The following is a 17,941-nucleotide window of genomic DNA, read 5'->3' on the forward strand; positions in this document are numbered from 1 at the left end:
TATGAATATGCAACAGGCTGTCATTTTTAAGGGTTAATCCTCTGTTAATGTGGATCCTTTTTCGGGCTTGTGTTGCCCTGAGAAAGGTACCCGGACGTCCGTATCTCTTTGTTTTTATTGTCTCATATTGCCCTAATCTCAAATGTTCAAATTTTATTATTCTAATTATATTACTATATTTGATGACCGTTTTATTACTGTTAAGCCTTTAAAATTTCAAAAAGAAGTGACTGGTGTTTTTCACACAGGGAATCCATTCCCAGCCCTGCCCAGGCCACCACCGACCCTGTCCCCAAGTGCCACATTTTAAATCCCTCAGGGCTGGGGACTCCACACTACCCTGGGCAGCCCATTCCAATGCTTTACAGCCCTTTCCATGAAGGAATTTTTCTCCAAATCCCCCCTGAGCTGCCCTGGCCCAGCCTGAGGCCGTTCCCTCTCTCCTGTCCCTGTTCCCTGGAGCACAGCCCGACCCCCCCGGCTGTCCCCTCCTGCCAGGGACTTGTGCAGAGCCACCAGGGCCCCTGAGCCTCCTCTGCTCCAGGCTCAGCCCCTGCCCAGCTCCCTCAGCCGCTCCTCAGAGGATTTTCTGCACCCCCTCATGTGCTCGGGTCCAGGGACAGACAAGACTACACTACCCAGCGCGCACCGCGCGCAAGGGTACGCCCACCCCGCTTCCTCCCCGCGCGGAGCATCACGGGACTTGTAGTCCTCTCCCCCTCCGTGGAGTTCGCCCCGATAAAGTTCCCGCACCTTTCCGGCTACCTGTCTCTCCCCGGCAGGGGCGGGCCGCGCCGTTCCCATGGCGACGCGCCGGCTCGGCCAATAGGGAGCGTCGTTCTACGGGCGGGGCCGCGCGGCGGGCCAATGGGGAGCGGCGTTGCTGCGGGGCGCGCTGGCAGCGTGCTCGCCGAGTCTCCTTGGGGCCGTCCGTGTGTCCGCGGGCCGAGATGGGCGGCGGCGGCAGCACCCGGCGCGTCACCTTCGAGGCGGACGAGAACGAGAATATCACCGTGGTCAAGGGCGTGCGGGTGAGCGCGGGGCCGGCGCGGGGCTCGGGCTCGGCCCGGCCGCTGCTCCCCTTCCCGCTGTCCCTCCCCCGCTGTCCCGCCGGGATTTCCCCTCTCTGTGAGGGCAAGGAGCGCGCTGAGCCCTCCCGGGGGCACTGTGAGCCCTCCCCGGGGCACCGTGAGCCCTCCCCGGGGGCACCGTGAGCCCTCCCAGGGGCACCGTGAGCCCTCCCAGGGGCACCGTGAGCCCTCCCAGGGGCACCGTGAGCCCTCCTAGGGACACCGTGAGCCCTCCCCGGGACACCGTGAGCCCTCCTCGGGGCGCCGTGAGCCCTCCTCGGGGCGCCGTGAGCCCTCCCAGGGGCACCGTGAGCCCTCCTAGGGACACTGTGAGCCCTGAGCCCTCCTCGGGGCACCGTGAGCCCTCCCCGGGGCACTGTGAGCCCTCCCCGGGGCACTGTGAGCCCTCCCAGGGACACCGTGAGCCCTCCCAGGGGCACCGTGAGCCCTCCCCGGGGCACTGTGAGCCCTGAGCCCTCCTCGGGGCTCCGTGAGCCCTCCCCGGGGCACCGTGAGCCCTCCCCGGGGCACCGTGAGCCCTCCCCGGGGCACCGTGAGCCCTCCCCGGGGCACCGTGAGCCCTCCCAGGGGCGCCGTGAGCCCTCCTCGGGGCTCTGTGAGCCCTCCTCGGGACACCGTGAGCCCTCCTCGGGACACCGTGAGCCCTCCCGGGGGCACCGTGAGCCCTCCTCGGGGCACTGTGAGCCCTGAGCCCTCCTCGGGGCACCGTGAGCCCTCCCCGGGGCACCGTGAGCCCTCCCGGGGGCACCGTGAGCCCTCCTCGAGGCACTGTGAGCCCTCCTCGGGGCGCTGAGGGCGGCGGGAGCGGCGTTTGTCTTTCCCTGACCTCTGTCCGCTCCTCCCTCGGCCGTGTCCCGCTGCCCTGCGCCCCGGGTCCGCCTCTGTTTGTCACCGCTCTGCGCGACATTAAACACCAGCCGGGGCCACCCCTGCCGTGGCAGGGACACCTCTGAGTGCCCCACGCTGTGCCGGGGTCCAGCCTGGCCGGGGACGTTCAGGGAGCCAGGGGCAGCCGCGTCCCGTGCCAGGAATGCCATTGCACCCTGTAATGTCCCAAATGTCAGCGCTCAGGGGCACATAATCGGTGTGTTATTGCACATAATCAGTGTGTTATTGCACATAATCAGTGTGTTAATACATATAATGTGTGTGTTAATACATATAATCAATGTGTTAATACACATCATGTGTGTTAATACAGATCATGTGTGTTAATACACATATGTGTTAATGCACATAATGTGTTAATACACATAGTGTGTATTAATACACATAATCAGTGTGTTACTACACATAATGTGTGTTAATGCACATAATCAGTGTGTTAATACACATAATCGATGTGTTAATACATATAATCAATGTGTTAATACACATAATCAATGTCTTAATACGCACAATCAATGTGTTAATACACATGTGTTAATACACATATGTGTTAATACACATAATCAGTGTCTTAATACACATAATCAATGTGTTAATGCATATAATCAATGTCTTAATACACATAATATGTGTTAATACACATATGTGTTAATATACATATCTGTTAATACACATAATCAGTGTGTTACTACACATAATGTGTGTTAATACACATAATATGTGTTAATACACATGTGTTAATATACATATGTGTTAATACACATAATCAATGTGTTAATGCATATAATCAATGTCTTAATACACATCATATGTGTTAATACACATCATATGTGTTAATACACATCATATGTGTTAATACACATGTGTTAATGCACATAATCAATGTGTTAATAATTAATGATTGGATGCAGGTGCTTTTATTGAAGAGCTCTGGCTGTACAGACCCAAATCTGACTCTGCCATGGCTTTGGGATGAACATGGTTTTATATTCCATCCTTCTGTAACTTACAAATTAATTATTAAACTTACACTGTTCTGTTGTATACATTGATTCCATCCAAGCACGGGTTTCTTGTGATCCCCCCAAACCCCTGAACACAGTTTCTCATGATTCTTCTTTTGATTAAACAACAATTATCTCTAAACAATCATCACACCTAACAATTCTCTCATTTGTCATATACTGGTTGCACAGGTGCAATTTCACATGATCTGGCACACACAAGTTCTATGTTTCCCAGGGCCTATTTTAACATTTTCCCAAGGCCTGCCAAGCATAACTTTCTTTCTAACTCCCCGAATTTTCTATGATTTTAAAATCTTTTACTGTCACAAAGACCAGGAACTTTGGGGATCCCTGCAGCTTAAGAGTTATCACTCCTACCAGAAGTGATAATAATTTATCATTTATTGCTGTTTTTAGGGAGGAGAGCTGCAGGAGAAGTCCTGAGAGTTAATTCTGTTTCTGCAAATTGATATTTTTTTCCATTTCTGGTCGTTTAATGCTCTTGAGTAAATAGGTGACAGTGATATAAATGTAATATATTTTATATATTCCATACAGAGTGGAGTTCATGTGCTCTGAAATGTGCCCAGTGAAGCTTTGGCTGCCCCTGGATCCCTGGAAATGCCCAAGGACAGGGCTTGGAGCACCCTGGGACAGTGGAATGTGTCCCTGCCATGGCAGGGGGTGGAATTAAAACTCTTCAGGGCCCCTTCCAACCTAAATAATTCTGTGATTTGATGACAGAAGTTGGGATCCATAAGTCCTAAGCTAATAATTCTTTCCCTTTTGTTAATTTTATCCATGGGCTACCATTGCAACTGCAGGCTGCTCTTACCCTGAAGGAATTCTGCACAATTTGGGTATTTTTCTGTGCTTGTGTCAACATCAGAATGAACTTTGTGTTCCACTGTGAGCACCCGTGTTGCACAAACCCTTGCAGGGCTTCCCCAGGATGAAATTCTTCCTGGGTTGAGTGCTTTGCACCTCAGAAAGGCAAATTAAATCACTGAGAAAGGCAAAAATACTGATTAATTACCAGCAACACACCCAGAGGTGTTCTTTCCTTAATTCTGTATCCTCTGTGAGAGCCAAAATAAATTTATTTTATTTTGTGAGGCGAACAATTCGGGGCATTGCTTTGTGTTGGGGGCTGCATTTTAGCAGCTGCCACGTGTTGCAGAGAAGCCCCAGGTGTGTTTTTCTGAACTTTTCTTGCATTTGGAGGGGAGGTGGGGCTGAGGAGGAGCTGAATTTGCCTTGGTTGTGTTTTGCAGCTCTCCGACAGCGTCATCGACCGCATGAAGGAGCCGTCCTCGCCCGGGGGGAGGCAGCACCGAGGATCAGGTGCAGGTTTGCTCCTGCTTTTCTGCTTTTCTTGGGGGAAAACAAATCAGATGTGCCCTTCAGAGCATCAGAATGAACTCACTGCCCTTTCACAAAGATGATTTTTTTTTTTATATTAACTTTTCTGCTTGTAGACTGTTAGAGGAGTTAATTCCTCTTGGTTTTTTTCTGGCTGATATTCAAAGGTAAAACACAAATTAGAGTTGGTTTTCCACACTGTTATCCATTGTTAAAGATTTAAAAACTCCAAAACACCCCAGAAGATGTCTTGAGTTCTGAAGAGAAAATTCTTCCTTTAATCAAAACTGACTTTTAGTTTGGGAAGTGTTGGAATGCTGGATGTTGAGAATTTTAAACTTTCTGTGCTTCAAGGCACAAGAGAACACGGTGTTTGACCTCAGGCCACAAAACAAACTTCCAAAATTAATTAATAGTACTAAAATGACAAGTGTATAGTTAGTTAAAGGGTGTACTATCACAAAGTAAAAAACTTAGCATTTTAAAATATACAACAAGATAGAAGTTTTAAAGTAAAAACAGATTATTCTTCTTTACCTTCTTTTTCATAAGTTTAAGTAATGTTTTGTAATTAAACAAAAAAGTCCACATTGCAAACTTAAGAAAAATGAGTTACTAAGTTAAAAAAGAAAATAATCTAAGTGTCCTTTCTTAATTAGATAGTTTAGTCTTGAAAGACATTATAGAAAAAGAAAAAATAGCCATTTTGTACCTTACTAATAAAAAACTACCAAATTCATAGTTATAAAAAATAATAAACATCTAAATCCAAACATAAACTAGCATCTCAAATCCAGACCTCAAAAAAACAATAGAGAAAGACATTTAAGCAAAGATTAAAGGAGAATGTTCTCTTTTCCTACCCTGGAATAAGTGATGTACAGCTCACACAGATCAGTGGTTTTGTTACCTCCTTATATTTCATTACTGAGGGCTCCTGAGACATTCCAGTTTTAAATTCAGTTTTTCAGGCAGGATCCAGCTGTCCATAATTACTGATATCATCAGTACATGCTGCAACTCTTCAAGAATATTAAATAAATTAAGAATCCGGATTTTTCTCAGTACTGGAATGTGCAGGAATAGCATGTCCTCAAGGATCTCCCACCTCCCCCAAATGTGTCCCTGAAAGCTTTCTCCTGTGTGACCCCACAGCCAAAAAATGAAGTTTGCTCTCCTAAAGTTCAGTCAAATCCTGGCTTTGTCTCCCAACACTTGAAATCCTCATTCCTGAACATCCCAATAAAAGCTTTACACGGTTCTGACTGACACAAGGGATCCTGAGCCACTAAAACTCCATCCCAACCCAGACAGCAACACAAAAAAAGACACCAAACCACAAAAATTAATCCGTGAAAACAAGCAAGGTGTGACCCAGCTCGTGAGGAGGCACCAGCAGGGCTCCTTTTACAATTTTGTGACAGGGGGCCTTGGCTTATTTAATAAATAACAAATAAATTATTATTAATAATAAATTAATTAAATAAATCAATCTAATAAAACAGAAAATCTCTGTGCCCTTAATAGAATCTGTTTCTGCAAAAGGGGAAAAATCCTTCAGAGGAAGGACAGCAGGACCCAGCTGCTGCAGGAGTGAGGAGCAGTGGCAGAGATGGCAGCAGGTGATTTGTGATCTCCCTGAAACCTGGGAAGTTCAAGCAAGGCTCTTCTCAGAGCTCCAGAAATGTTCATGAGAGCAGAATTCCCCAAGGACCTCCTGCCTGACAGGAAATCCCAACAAACTCAGCACTGATGAAACACCAGTCCTGTGGCAGCCTTGCAGCAAGACTTGAGTGAACAGAATTCAGCATCTTTGTGTTTTCTGGAGCATAAATTTGGTTTCCTGGGAATTGGAGGGGTCTGTCCCAGAATCCCACAATGGTTTGGTTGGATCTTAAAAGATCTCTTCATTCCAACCCCCTGCAATGGGCAGGGAACCATGGACAGGGAATCTTACTACTTAATTTTTTTTAAATAGTAGATTTTTCACTGTGTCTCTGAATTTCATTATGGTGAAGAAATTATTCCAGATAAAGGATTTTTATGGAACAACACTTGCATGTCTTACATGTTTCCTGTGCTGTTTGCTGTTCATCCTTAAATGTGAATTATGGCAATGGTCCTGTGTGCAAGTTCCTGTGATTTTGGGGTGTGGGAGGGCTGTAGGCCTCCAGGAATTCTCTGCTAATTCACACTGTTGCATGCCTTGAGCTTTCAGTTTGTTTCTCTTTGTGTGTGGGAAAAAGTGCTTTTTAATTTTTTTTTGTTAGTTTTTGTTTGTTTTGGGTTTTTCTTTCAGTTGAAAGACTTGGAGTGAATCCAAAGTTCATCAGGGGATGGAGCAGCTCTGCTAGGAGGAAAGGCTGGGAAAAATGGGATTCTTCAGCCTGGAGAAGTTTGGGGTGACCTCATTGTTGCTCAAAGAAAGATGGAGAGGGACTGGGGACAAGGAGGGACAGGAGCCAGGGAATGGCTGCCAGTGCCAGAGGGCAGCCATGGATGGGATGTTGGCCATGAGGAATTGCTGGCTGGGCTGGAATTGCCAGAGCAGCTGGGGCTGCCCCTGATCCCTGCAGTGCCCAGGGCCAGGCTGGACATTTTGGGACAGTGGGAGGTGTCCCTGCCATGGTAGGGGTGAAACTAAAAGCCCTTTAAGGCCCCTTCCCTCCCAAACCATTCCAGGATTCCATGAATTGCTGGACTTTCTCAAGCTTGGAAAACATTAAATGTATTTTTGTGTGAAGAACTTGTGATTTTGGGGAAGTGCTTCTGTATCCCAGACTTCACGAAAGTAAGAACTCTACAGGGAGGAACATTAGAGCTCTTAAACCCAGCCCTTTCTTCCAGGCAAGCCCCTGGTAGATTTTGTTGGAGGAAGAATGGATTAAGTTACTTGGAAGAATGTGTGGCTTGTTGCTTGCCAATGATGATGAATTTATTGGCTTCAGTTTGGGGTCAGAAATGAAATTACATCCACTTACACTGAAAGCTGACATCTCAAGACAATGTCTGAAAGCATCTCAGCTTGCTTGGCTCGCTTGCTGGCTCCTGAGTAATATTAAATGCACTGAAATATTTAACAAGTGTAAAATCTTTCAAGTCTGTCTGTAATTCCTAAAGCAATATTGATGGAAAGTAATTTGGTCAGGCAACGAGGGTTAGTTTTTTTTTCCTGGGTGTGTATTCTACCTAAAGCTTCAGACAGAGGGAATGGTTTAATTCATTTCAACTTAGTATATATTGCAAAAACTAACAGTTTATTAGGGAGAAAAAAGAAGAATAAATGCTTAAATTATCAAGAGTGTCAGAAGCTCAGCAATTTTTTTTCTCCTTTGCAGTAAGAGATTCTATTAAGGACACAGAGAGAGAGTTTTTATCTTTTTTTTCCACTGTATTTATCATTACGTCCTCATTAAATAAATCAGCCAAGGTCCCCTGTCCCAAAATATTGTGCAGGGGTGTAGAAGGAGCCCTGCTGGTGCCTCCTCAGGAGCTGGGTCACATCTTGCTTGTTTTCACGGATTAATTTTTGTGCTTTGGTTTTTTTTGTGTTGCTGTCTGGGTTTGGGTGGAGTTTCAGTGGCTCAGGATCCCTTGTGTCAGTCAGAACCCTGTAAAGCTGTTGTTGGGATGTTCAGGAATGAGGATTTCAAGTGTTGGGAGACAAAGCCAGGATTTGACTGAACTTTAGGAGAACAAACTTCATTTTTTGGCTGTGGGGTCACACAGGAGAAAGCTTTCAGGGACACAGATTTGGGGGAGGTGGGAGATCCTTGAGGATATCCTATTCCTGCACATTCCAGTACTGAGAAAAATCAGGATTCTTAATTTATTTAATATTCTTGAAGGGTTGCAGCATGTCCTGATGATATCAGTAATTATGGATAGCTGGATCCTGCCTGAAAAACTGAATTTAAAACTGGAGTGTCTCAGGAGAAGTGAGAGGGAGGCCCTGCAGTATTGCTTGTGAGAATTATTTTGTGATTTCAGTTTTTGGGAGCGTCTGGAAGTTTAGAGAGTTGGGCTGAATTTCTGCCAGTTAAGCAAGAATCCTCTGCAAATAAACCCTGGCAGTTCTTGGCCCTTTCATGTGTTAATTGCTTCCATCCACCTTTTTGTTCCCACAGCACTTTTTCTCTGCTTGAACTGAAAGATGAAATAAACTGACATTTGTGATGGCCCTTTCTAGAATTCCTCTTATTTTTAGAACAGGAAAAACCCCAGAAATTTGGCAGTGCCTGGGTTGATTCCCTTTGCTGTGAGACACCTGGAAAGCTCAGGAAATTCCTGATGTGGATTTTCCACTTTTCTTCCTGCAGCAGGAGCCAGGAGAGCTTGGGTTTTGCTTTGTGTTTATTTGCCCTCCTCTATTCACAGCTCGGGGAATTCTTTCTAAAAAGAATTTTAAACTTGTACTGGAAACCTGAAATAAATGGAGTAGAAGCCTCAGGTAACACTGAGATGGTTGTGAATCACTGATAGCCTGAAAGGCAGTGATTTTCTTGATATAAATTAATATTACTGTTATTAATAATAATATTCATAGCAATAATAAGAAATAATAATAAAATTTATACTAGTATATATATACTTATACATAATTATATATTATTAATAGTATTTCTGATATAATACTATATATTGATATATAATGTCAATATATAATATATTTTGTATTAGGATTACATTATATATGAATATATATAATATATATTATAATGTATATTATACTATACATAGTGTATATTATAATATATATTTATTTATATATTGTAGTTTTATATAATTTTATAATAAGAATTAATAATACTCTTCATTTTCAGTGAGGTGCCTTGATATCCTTTGGGTTAAAGGTATTGATGGAAATGTTTTATTATCCAAAGGTGAAACGTTTTGTAACTCACCAGGTTGCTAAAGGTGCCAAAGTTGTCGTGCTGGCAGAGGAACAGCAGATTTTTAGTGGAGCTTGACATTCCTGTTATTGGATTGCAGGAGAGTGGGGAAGGTGGAATTCTGCACTGGAGTTGGAGGAAGTGCTGCAGAAATGAAAAGTTTTTGCTGTCTAGGTGATGTGCAGGGTGCTTTCAGGTGGCTGGGTAAGCCCTTGTCAAATGGTGCTGAAATTCCAGGGGAAAACTGGCAAATCAGGGGAGTTGAATATGGAAAATATCCATAATTGTGTAAAAGGAATGTGCCTCTGGATCCCTGGAGTGTCCAAGGCCAGGATGGACACTGGGGCTGGAGCAGCGTGGGACAGTGGAGATGTCCTTGCCATGGCAGGGGTGGCACTGGATGGCATTTAAGGTCCCTTCCCGCCCAAACCATTCCATGAACATCCAAAACCAGCTAAATTTTCATCTTGCAAGGCATGAATGAAAAAGCTGCTCCTGTATTCCCAACATTTGTCTCATTCCCAAGCAGCATTTTGAGTCTCCCCTGAAGCTTTTGGGATTTCAGCAACCGTGCACCTCTGGGCTGCCTGGTTTTGGTGCTTTCTGCTGAGACATCCCTGGAATGAGGGATTTTACACTCAAGGCAAGCAGGAATAAAAGGCAAAAGGTGTTGGAACATCTCCTGCAAACGTGATGTTTTTAACCTCTAATTGATGTTACAATGAACCTCATCTGCTCATTATCCTAACGTGGTGTGCAGTGATTTAAACCACCACAAACTCCCCACCAGAACAGTTTAGAGATAAAATTAAATAGATTTAAACATGCTCCAAGAAATGCCACTTGTGTTAACATGAACCTAGAGTCTAACATGATACAAATTTGGGTTGAAAGAAGTTTTTTCCAGTGAAGGTGGGGAGGCCCTGGCAGAGGTTGCCCAGGGGAGCTGTGCCTGGCTTGGGGTTCCCTGGAAGTGCCCAAGGCCAGGGATGGTGGAACTTGTCCCTGGCAGGTGAAAACACCAAATTCCATCCCAATTCATTCTGAAATTCTGTGTTTGTGGCACTGTGCAGTTTGGCTAGGCCAAATGTAGCAGGGGTTTCTCTGTCTCTCCCTTCCTCTTTCTGTTTCTTTCCTTGGAATTAAATCATCCTGCTCAACTCTGTGTGGGAAAAGTGGCCCCTGTGTGGGAGGCATTGGAGGCTGGAATTGCAGTGAGTGATTCCCAGCCCCCTTCTGCTCCCACTGTTGCTTTATTGGTTGTTATTCAGGGTTGGAAAAGGAGCTAAAGAAACAAATTCTGAGGTTCCACGGGTTCTGCAAATGGAGGAATATTGGAAATGCAGGCAATCCCTGCGGCAGGGAGGAATGATGCATTTGACTCCATCTTATCAAAAGCTAATTTATCACTTTATTATACTATATTATACTAAAGAATACAGAAAGGATACAGACAGAAGGCTAAAAAGATAATCATGAAAACTCGTGACTCTCTCCAGAGCCTCACACTTGGCACTGACTGGCCAAAGAGTGAAAACAGCTCACAGCAGAATCCAAAGAAACAATCACCTGTGGGTAAACAATTCCAAACTCATTCCAAAGCAGCAAAACACAGGAGAAGCAAATGAGATAAAATTGTTTTCCTTTTCTCTGAGGCTTCTCAGCTTCCCAGGTGAAAAATCCTGGGTGAAGGAATTTTTTCAGAGAATATGAATGCCACAGAGGAATTCAGTGTTTCAGTCTGTAGGCTTGAGCTGTGGTTTTGTTTTTTCCCCCACATGAGGGCCAGAGTGAAAGCCAGTTTATCCCATGACTATTGTCAGGTATCAGGGGGACTTTTAATTGATTTAATGATGGAAAACTTGGGCTGTTGCAGATGAAATTTCAAGGAAGAGCCCTGGATGTGCCAGGTCCTGTTCTCATATGTGGAAGTAAATGGTTCTCAGGCACACTCCTTGCAGTGACAGCCACTTTCTTCTATAGTTTTTGCCTTTTACAAATGATTTTCTGTGTGTGGCTTCTTGCACAGAGGCAGAATTTATTTTTCAAGGAGCCTTCATTTAGAAACGTCGCTTTTTGTTTCCATCTATTCTTAGGAACAGGTAATTTTTATGTACTGCCTTCCATGTGCTTTTTGGGTCTCTGGTGGATTTGGGGAAATTAAATTTCATGCTATTCTGCTTTAGGCTGCCTGTGCTCTATTAGGGTTTGCTGAGTGCAGACGTTGCCTCTCCAAATCTTGTGTAGCACACAAATAAAGGGATTTTTGTCGTAGCTGCTGTTTAACAAGCACATCCAAAGTATTTGCTTAGCAATGGCTTGTGAGTTAAAAGTTAAAACCTTCTGCTTTTTCATGTGGGAGCACAAGATTTGTGCTTGTTAAAGCCTTCCAGTGCTTAGCAGGAAAATAATTTTGGAAAACAGCTGTTGGTGGCTGCTGTGTGATTTTTGTATTAATTTCCACTGAGCTCAATTCAGGAGGAAGAGTTAAGTTCATGGAGCCCTTTGCAAAACATCAGGAAATAATGAGTTTTAAGGACTGGATCTTTATGCATGGAAGTGATGCCATTCCTTTTATAGTTCTGAATAAATTGTTTTGTAGTTAAATCCTGGCAAAGCTTTAGGACTTAGAGCCCAGCCTTAGGCTGAGCTTGCTGTAAATGCAGCCAGATTTTATCTACTGTTTACAAGCCAGACTTACGTGGTTTGAGTTTGGGGGTTTTTATGTATGTTAAAATTAATTAAAAACCTGTAACAACCTGTTTTGGGTTTTTTTTCCTTTAATTTTTCTTAGTTTTGGTTACTTTATGCATTAAAAATCAGAAAATGCCTGTTTGGGACCCATTTGTCATGCTCTTTGTTAGAAATGTCCCACGTGTGTTCTTGCAGAATTGTCTCTGTTCTGTCCTATTCCTCCTTTGTCCTTCAGAGACCTTCCTGGGATTACAGGTCAGAAAGCCCAGATAGGTGGCTCAGATAAAGAGCTTTGTAATTTAAGGGATTGTTGGAATAGAAGTCATTTAGAGCAGTTTGAATGATTTTTTTTTTAACCTTGAAGAACAAAATAAAAAAAACATTGACCATTTTAAGGAGATAAACCCAATGAGTAAATTAGAGCTGTTTGATTTCACCAACACAAGTCTTGATAGCACCAAGCAAGGAAATTATCATTTTGCTGTGTAGAATCCTCTCTGGTTTTATGGTACAACAGATATTCTTGTCCAAATTTATCTCTGCACTGACTGGAGGAGCAGAGGAGTTTAAGTGCATTTGTTTCCTTTGTATTATTGAAAAATAGCACTTGTTAGCTATAACACCACTTCAGCAGCACGACGAGACCTCCACGTAATAAAACCTTTAGGTGTTAATAGTAAATTGCTACTTTTCTTCCCAGCCCAATTTATTTACAGCCAGAGACTCCTCAGTGTGGTAGAAAAAACCACTTTAAATGGACGATTTAATCGCATTAAGATGAAAAGAAAAGCTTTGTTTTATTCTTTCATCTTCAGGCTGCAGCAAAATGTTCCTAAAGCTCTTCATCACTTGTCAGCTGAGGCAGGTTAAGTGTTTTGTTGGTGCTGCTGCTTGAAAGCTTTGTGCAGTTGTTTTTTAGTTAAACTGGAGGTACCACTTAGAGATCCTTTTCCTCAGCCTCGGGGGAATGGGAAAAACTTTTATTGCCACAATTTTTTCCCCCCATCCTGCTTTGCTTTGTGTTCTGTAACTCCTTGACTTTCAACGACGTCATATTAAAGATTTGGACAACACCAGGCTGAAAATTGGGCTTCAGATATTCCTCCTTGTTGGTTGAAATTGAAATTTAAGGAGTAAGGAAAGGACTTTTCTTCCTTTTTTTTTTGTTCTTTTTAGGTTTTTTTGGCAAGGTTTATTCTGTGCCTCTGGCAATGCTTCATGGAGGTAATTTATCAGATTCTCATTTTTAGCTCCATTAACCACGTTTGATTTCACCTCATGTTAATCACATAAAAACAAGCATTTAATCTCAGCTGCTTTTTTAGGGTTGGAGATGGTGGTTCTTCCCAGAAAGGTTCTGCTTCTCCTTTTGTCTGTGGAATTTTTTTTTACTGAAGGAGTTGAATGGTTTGTCCAAGATGCTTCACTTTTGGTTTCCTCCTTTCCTTTTCCTCCTTTCTTTTTCCTCCTCTTCCTCCCTTCCTTCCTTTCGTTCCTTTTCTTTTCCTCCTCTTCCTCCTTTCCTTTTGTTTCCTTCCTTTCCTTTTCTTTTCCCCCTTTCCTTTTTCCCCTTTCCTTTTTCCCTTTTCTTTTTCCTTTCCTTTCCCATGAGAATGAGGCATTTTATCCTTGATAAATCTCTCCATTATCTCCAATCCTACTGATTGACATTTCTCAACAAGAAGGGCACCAATTTAAGAAATTTAAGGAGGAAAAAAGGAATATCAGGAGAGATGGGTAGGAAGAATTAAAAGGCAGTGGCTATTCAGAAGAGTGATTTTGGTGTTAATCAGACACCTAAGGAAGCTGGAATTTTTGGAGGAGCACCACTGATCCCAGATCACGTTGGTCAAAACTCGGTGGTTTTGTGATTCAGTGTTGAACACATTTATTTTTGCTTTTATTCTATTCTGTTGGCAGAAGAAAACAGAATATTCTACTCAAAATTGAACCTCAGGAATTCCTGAATTATCTGGGAGCATCTTTGTGATAATCAAATTATTCTTTCTCCTTTAGATTTTCCTATTTCACCTCTTCAGCTTTTTTTTTTCCCCAGTAGTACCTTGGTTTTCTTCCTGCTTGCAATTTGTAACACTAAAAAAACCACAATTTGTAGTAAGTATTGCATCAGCTGAGACCAGTCATTGGCACCAGTGATTTTGATTAGCAGATCTCATTGCAGATCATTAAAAATGCAGGTGTTGGATTAATGATGTTGTGAGAATTTCAAGCATTTCAGCATTATCTTTTATTTTTATACAATTTCTGAATAATGAAAATAACCATAAACATCATAATTACAAATTGTTTGCAGCCTGTTTTCAGTTATTATTAAAAGCAGCAATACAGGCCTGAAAACACACATTTCAAAGCTGACAATGCTGTAGCTGTGTGCTGATAATTCAATAAAAAAAGCTGGTTTGGCTGGAGTTGGGGAAAATCAAAATGAGTGTAAATCACCTCCAGTTTCCTTGAGAGAAGTAAATCCTTTCTAGGAGTGTGCAGATATTTGAAATGTGAATATTGGCTATTTCTAAGCTGACCTCTTGGCTCCTGCTGTTAATATTACATGAAATAAATGTTTTCCCACTTGCTCACTGAATTCACTTCCAGATTATTCTCCAAAATAAACAAGCTGCTGGATGGGCTGTTGGACTATGGAAATCTTGTCTTCAAGGCAAGAAATTCTTGGAAATTCTCCTTTTTAAAAGCGATTCTCACGTCCAGGACGTTGTACAAATGTTTCAATTCTTTCCCTCATCCTTTCTCCATTCAGCAATTCCAAGCCTGAACGTGCTGGAGTTTCCATCAGAGCTGAATAAACAAATTGTACAATTATGGTTTTCTCTGCTCTGCTGGATCCTTTGTAGCAGCCTCTTGTCATCACCTGACTGAATGAACAGGAGATGAGATTTGAGCACACCACAACAGCAGCTGAAGATCCACTCATTTCTCCCTGCTGCTCTCTTTGTCCCCAGGTTGAGATGGAGTGATTGCTTTCAGGATTTCTGCAGCCTTTTGGTGCCCCTGTCATCGATAAATGAAATTAGGACTTGATATGGAGATAGTCACCTTTTTTACTTTGCTCAATATTCAGCTGCTTCTGGGAAAAGTTTTAAAATCCCTTTAAAATCCCTCAGGTGTTAAATGGCTTTAAATGTACAATGTGGAAGTTTGATATCTTGATTTATCTTCCCATGCAACTCCAGCCACTGAGAAATCTGTTTAATGGGATCTGCAGAGCTATTGATGAGTGTTATCTTCTTTTTTCTTTCATTAACCTTTACCTGTAAGGACACTTCCACTGCTGGTTGTTTTTTCACAAAAAAAAAAAAAAAAAAAAAAAAAAGGAATATGGACTCCTATGTTTTTCTTCTCTCCCAGAACAGGTTTTAAAGTTATTAACCAGTTTTAGCCACAGAGGTATTTTTTCTCAAGGATAATTAATTAATTCACCTTTTTTGGAATCTTGTGGATGGGTTGGTGTCAGTGGCCCTGTTGCAGAGTTTTGTGGCATTCATAAAAGCTTCCTCAGAGGGATGTGTTCAGGACAGATGGGGAAAATTCATACTGGATGTGGATCTGCTGCAGAATAATTACAAAAACCTATTTTAAAGCACTTTTTCCACCATTCTTGTCCACTTTCTTTTTCCATCATTCTTGTCTTTTCCTGGTTTAATTGTAGATTTTCTCCTCTGAGTCTCACCTCTTCCCCTTCCACCTGACCAATGCTTTTAAAATTCTGCGTTATTCTTCCCATCCTCCTTCTAGCTGAATTTCCTCACTCATTTAGGTTGCAAAAGACCCTTCAGATAATAGAATTATGGACTGCTTTGGCTTGGAAGGACCTTAAAGATCATTTTGTGCCATGGGCAGGGACACCTTCCACCATCCCAGGCTGGCCTTGGACACTCCCAGGGGTCCGTGGGCAGCCTGTGCCAGGGCCTCCCCACCTCATGGGGAAGATTTTTTTCTGATAAAAGCACCAGAGCTTTGAATCCTGCTGAGATTTAAAATGGGTTTTTAAATCTGTTGTCTCCTGGATTTTTGTTGGTTTTGAAGCTTGAGTGGAATTGTCCATTCTGGAGTGGGTGGCTCCCTATGATGGTTTGGGATGGCATAATTAAAATTCTATTTATAGATTTATCAGGTGAAGTCATTGAAGGCCATCATGTGCCTGTTGAATCCATCTGTAAAGGGGCTCATTTTGGTGATTATTCCAATTTAACTGACCTGAGAGGTGTGAACTTGGATGCATTAATTGAAAAGTTTTGGAATGGAGCACCTAGCACTGGGAAAAGGCAACCTTCCTCTCCAGCTGGCCCTGAGTACCTCTCCAGCTGGATGATGATAATAATAATAAATAATAATAATAATGTGGGAAAGTGGAGGCTCCATGGGGTGATCTTTGTGCTCAGCTCCTCGGGGACATGGCCTGGGTGAATCCACGTCCTTCTGCAAAGGGCAGGGCTGGGCTTTGGGATCCATCTGAGTTATTCCAGGCCTCAGAGGTTATTTCTGAACCTGATACATCTGGTGGAGCTGGCAGGTGGCTCCTGGGAGGATCTGGGCTGGCTGAAGGTTAAGATGGGTACCCTGTGCCAACGTCCCCACCTTAAAAAAGAATTTATGTCACACATATTTGATCTATGACATCAAGGAACAACTTAACAAATTGCTTTAATTAACATGAGTCAGATGAGTGCTGGGTGCAGGTTTGGGGTGTGCTGATCTATAAAAGCCACCTGTCCCACAAAGAGTTGGAATGTGAGCATTTGACAGTAAAATTCCGAGCCTGGAGCCTGTGTTCCTGCCCGTGGAAAGGTATAAAAATAAAAATACCCTCCCTGGAGGCCTCTGTGAGTGAGTGAGGGATGAGCAGCTTTGTGATCTTATTCTGCCCAAAGTGCAGAGCTGAAATTGGGGAAGGATGACTTTTGAGTGCCACTGATAGTGCACAGTCACAGCTGGAGATTCCTCCTTAGAGATGATGGTGGCAGATGAGCTGAACATCAAAATTTCCTATTTTTGTGGCCCTGGCAGTGCAGGGAGGCCCATTTGGGACTGTTGGACTGAGCAGGAGTTGTTGGCAATTCTTTGCCATTAGTGATGACTTCTAAGAGATGTTTCAGTTAAAAAAACCCCTTTTTACTTATCTGCTACGTGTAAAAATCCATAATTATTTCCCTGCCCTCTGCAGTGGTAGAAGGAGTTTGTTGAAATACATGTGAAAGAATTGAAAACAGATTTTTTTTTTTCCATGAAGATGAAAAGAACACCAGTAAATTTCCCTGCACTGTCAGATAAAATAGCTTTACAATAAACTTCTGAACCACAGAGATCAGGAACTGGACAACTCAAATTGTCCTGAAAGGACACCACATGTTTAATCCTCTTGAAAGCAGAATCATCAAATCCTTCTTATCGTTGCTTACAATATGATTATTATTTTTTTAATGTTGAATTACAGAATGCTGATGCTTTCATGCATTGTGTTCCACAGAAAAGCCTTCCACTGTGTGTGGAGCAGGGATTACTAAAACAGCTGAAATGGGAATTTTCTCCACTGCTGTATTCAGTTGAAGGCAGGGATGGTATTTTAAAGGTGTTTGATACTTCTGCTTCATTATTTTTATTAATTATTTTAAATTAAAAGGAGGGCAGAATGACTTATGGCTAAACAGCTGCTGAAAGAAGTTATTATCTCTATATTTGATTACAGAGTTGGGGAGAAGGATGGGTTAGGAAGAAGGTTTGGTTGAAATAATTCCCTCTCTTCCAGGGGCATCGAGAACACTTAAAAAAGTCACATTAAAACTCCCCAGAGTCATTTATCCACACAGCAGGAGTTCCTGCAGAAACTAAAAATTAAAGGAATTTTTATTAACTGCCTTTTTTAACTCACTGCACTTATTGGTGGGAAATACCTGATTTTATAGGCTCTCACATATTTTGGGTTGTATTGAACATTTTTCATGTTTCTGCTCTTGCACAGCATCCCTGTGTC

General features: G+C 42.8%; 1 protein-coding gene and 1 long non-coding RNA gene across 4 annotated transcripts in view; one reads left to right on the forward strand and one right to left on the reverse strand.

Moving 5' to 3' along the window:
• The first annotated feature begins 821 nt into the window (after positions 1-821).
• The window catches only part of CHCHD3 (coiled-coil-helix-coiled-coil-helix domain containing 3), a 133,246-nt gene continuing 116,126 nt past the window's right edge, over positions 822-17,941 (forward strand). The window contains exons 1-2 of one of the 3 annotated variants that reach the window (XM_064421663.1): positions 822-1,031; positions 4,261-4,336. In XM_064421663.1, the coding sequence (XP_064277733.1) occupies positions 951-1,031; positions 4,261-4,336 (157 nt within the window). In that variant the 5' untranslated portion in view covers positions 822-950. The remainder of the gene's footprint in view (positions 1,032-4,260; positions 4,337-17,941) is intronic. The other 2 variants (XM_064421664.1, XM_064421665.1) reach the window with 2 other exon arrangements.
• LOC135301506 (uncharacterized) lies at positions 13,812-16,128 on the reverse strand. Its single transcript, XR_010363229.1, has 3 exons — positions 15,641-16,128; positions 15,391-15,519; positions 13,812-14,961 (listed from the first exon to the last, which is right to left on the reverse strand). It is a non-coding gene; the product is annotated as an uncharacterized LOC135301506 (long non-coding RNA).

This window comes from Passer domesticus, chromosome 5 (genome assembly GCF_036417665.1).
Source record: "Passer domesticus isolate bPasDom1 chromosome 5, bPasDom1.hap1, whole genome shotgun sequence".
Lineage (NCBI taxonomy): Eukaryota > Metazoa > Chordata > Aves > Passeriformes > Passeridae > Passer > Passer domesticus.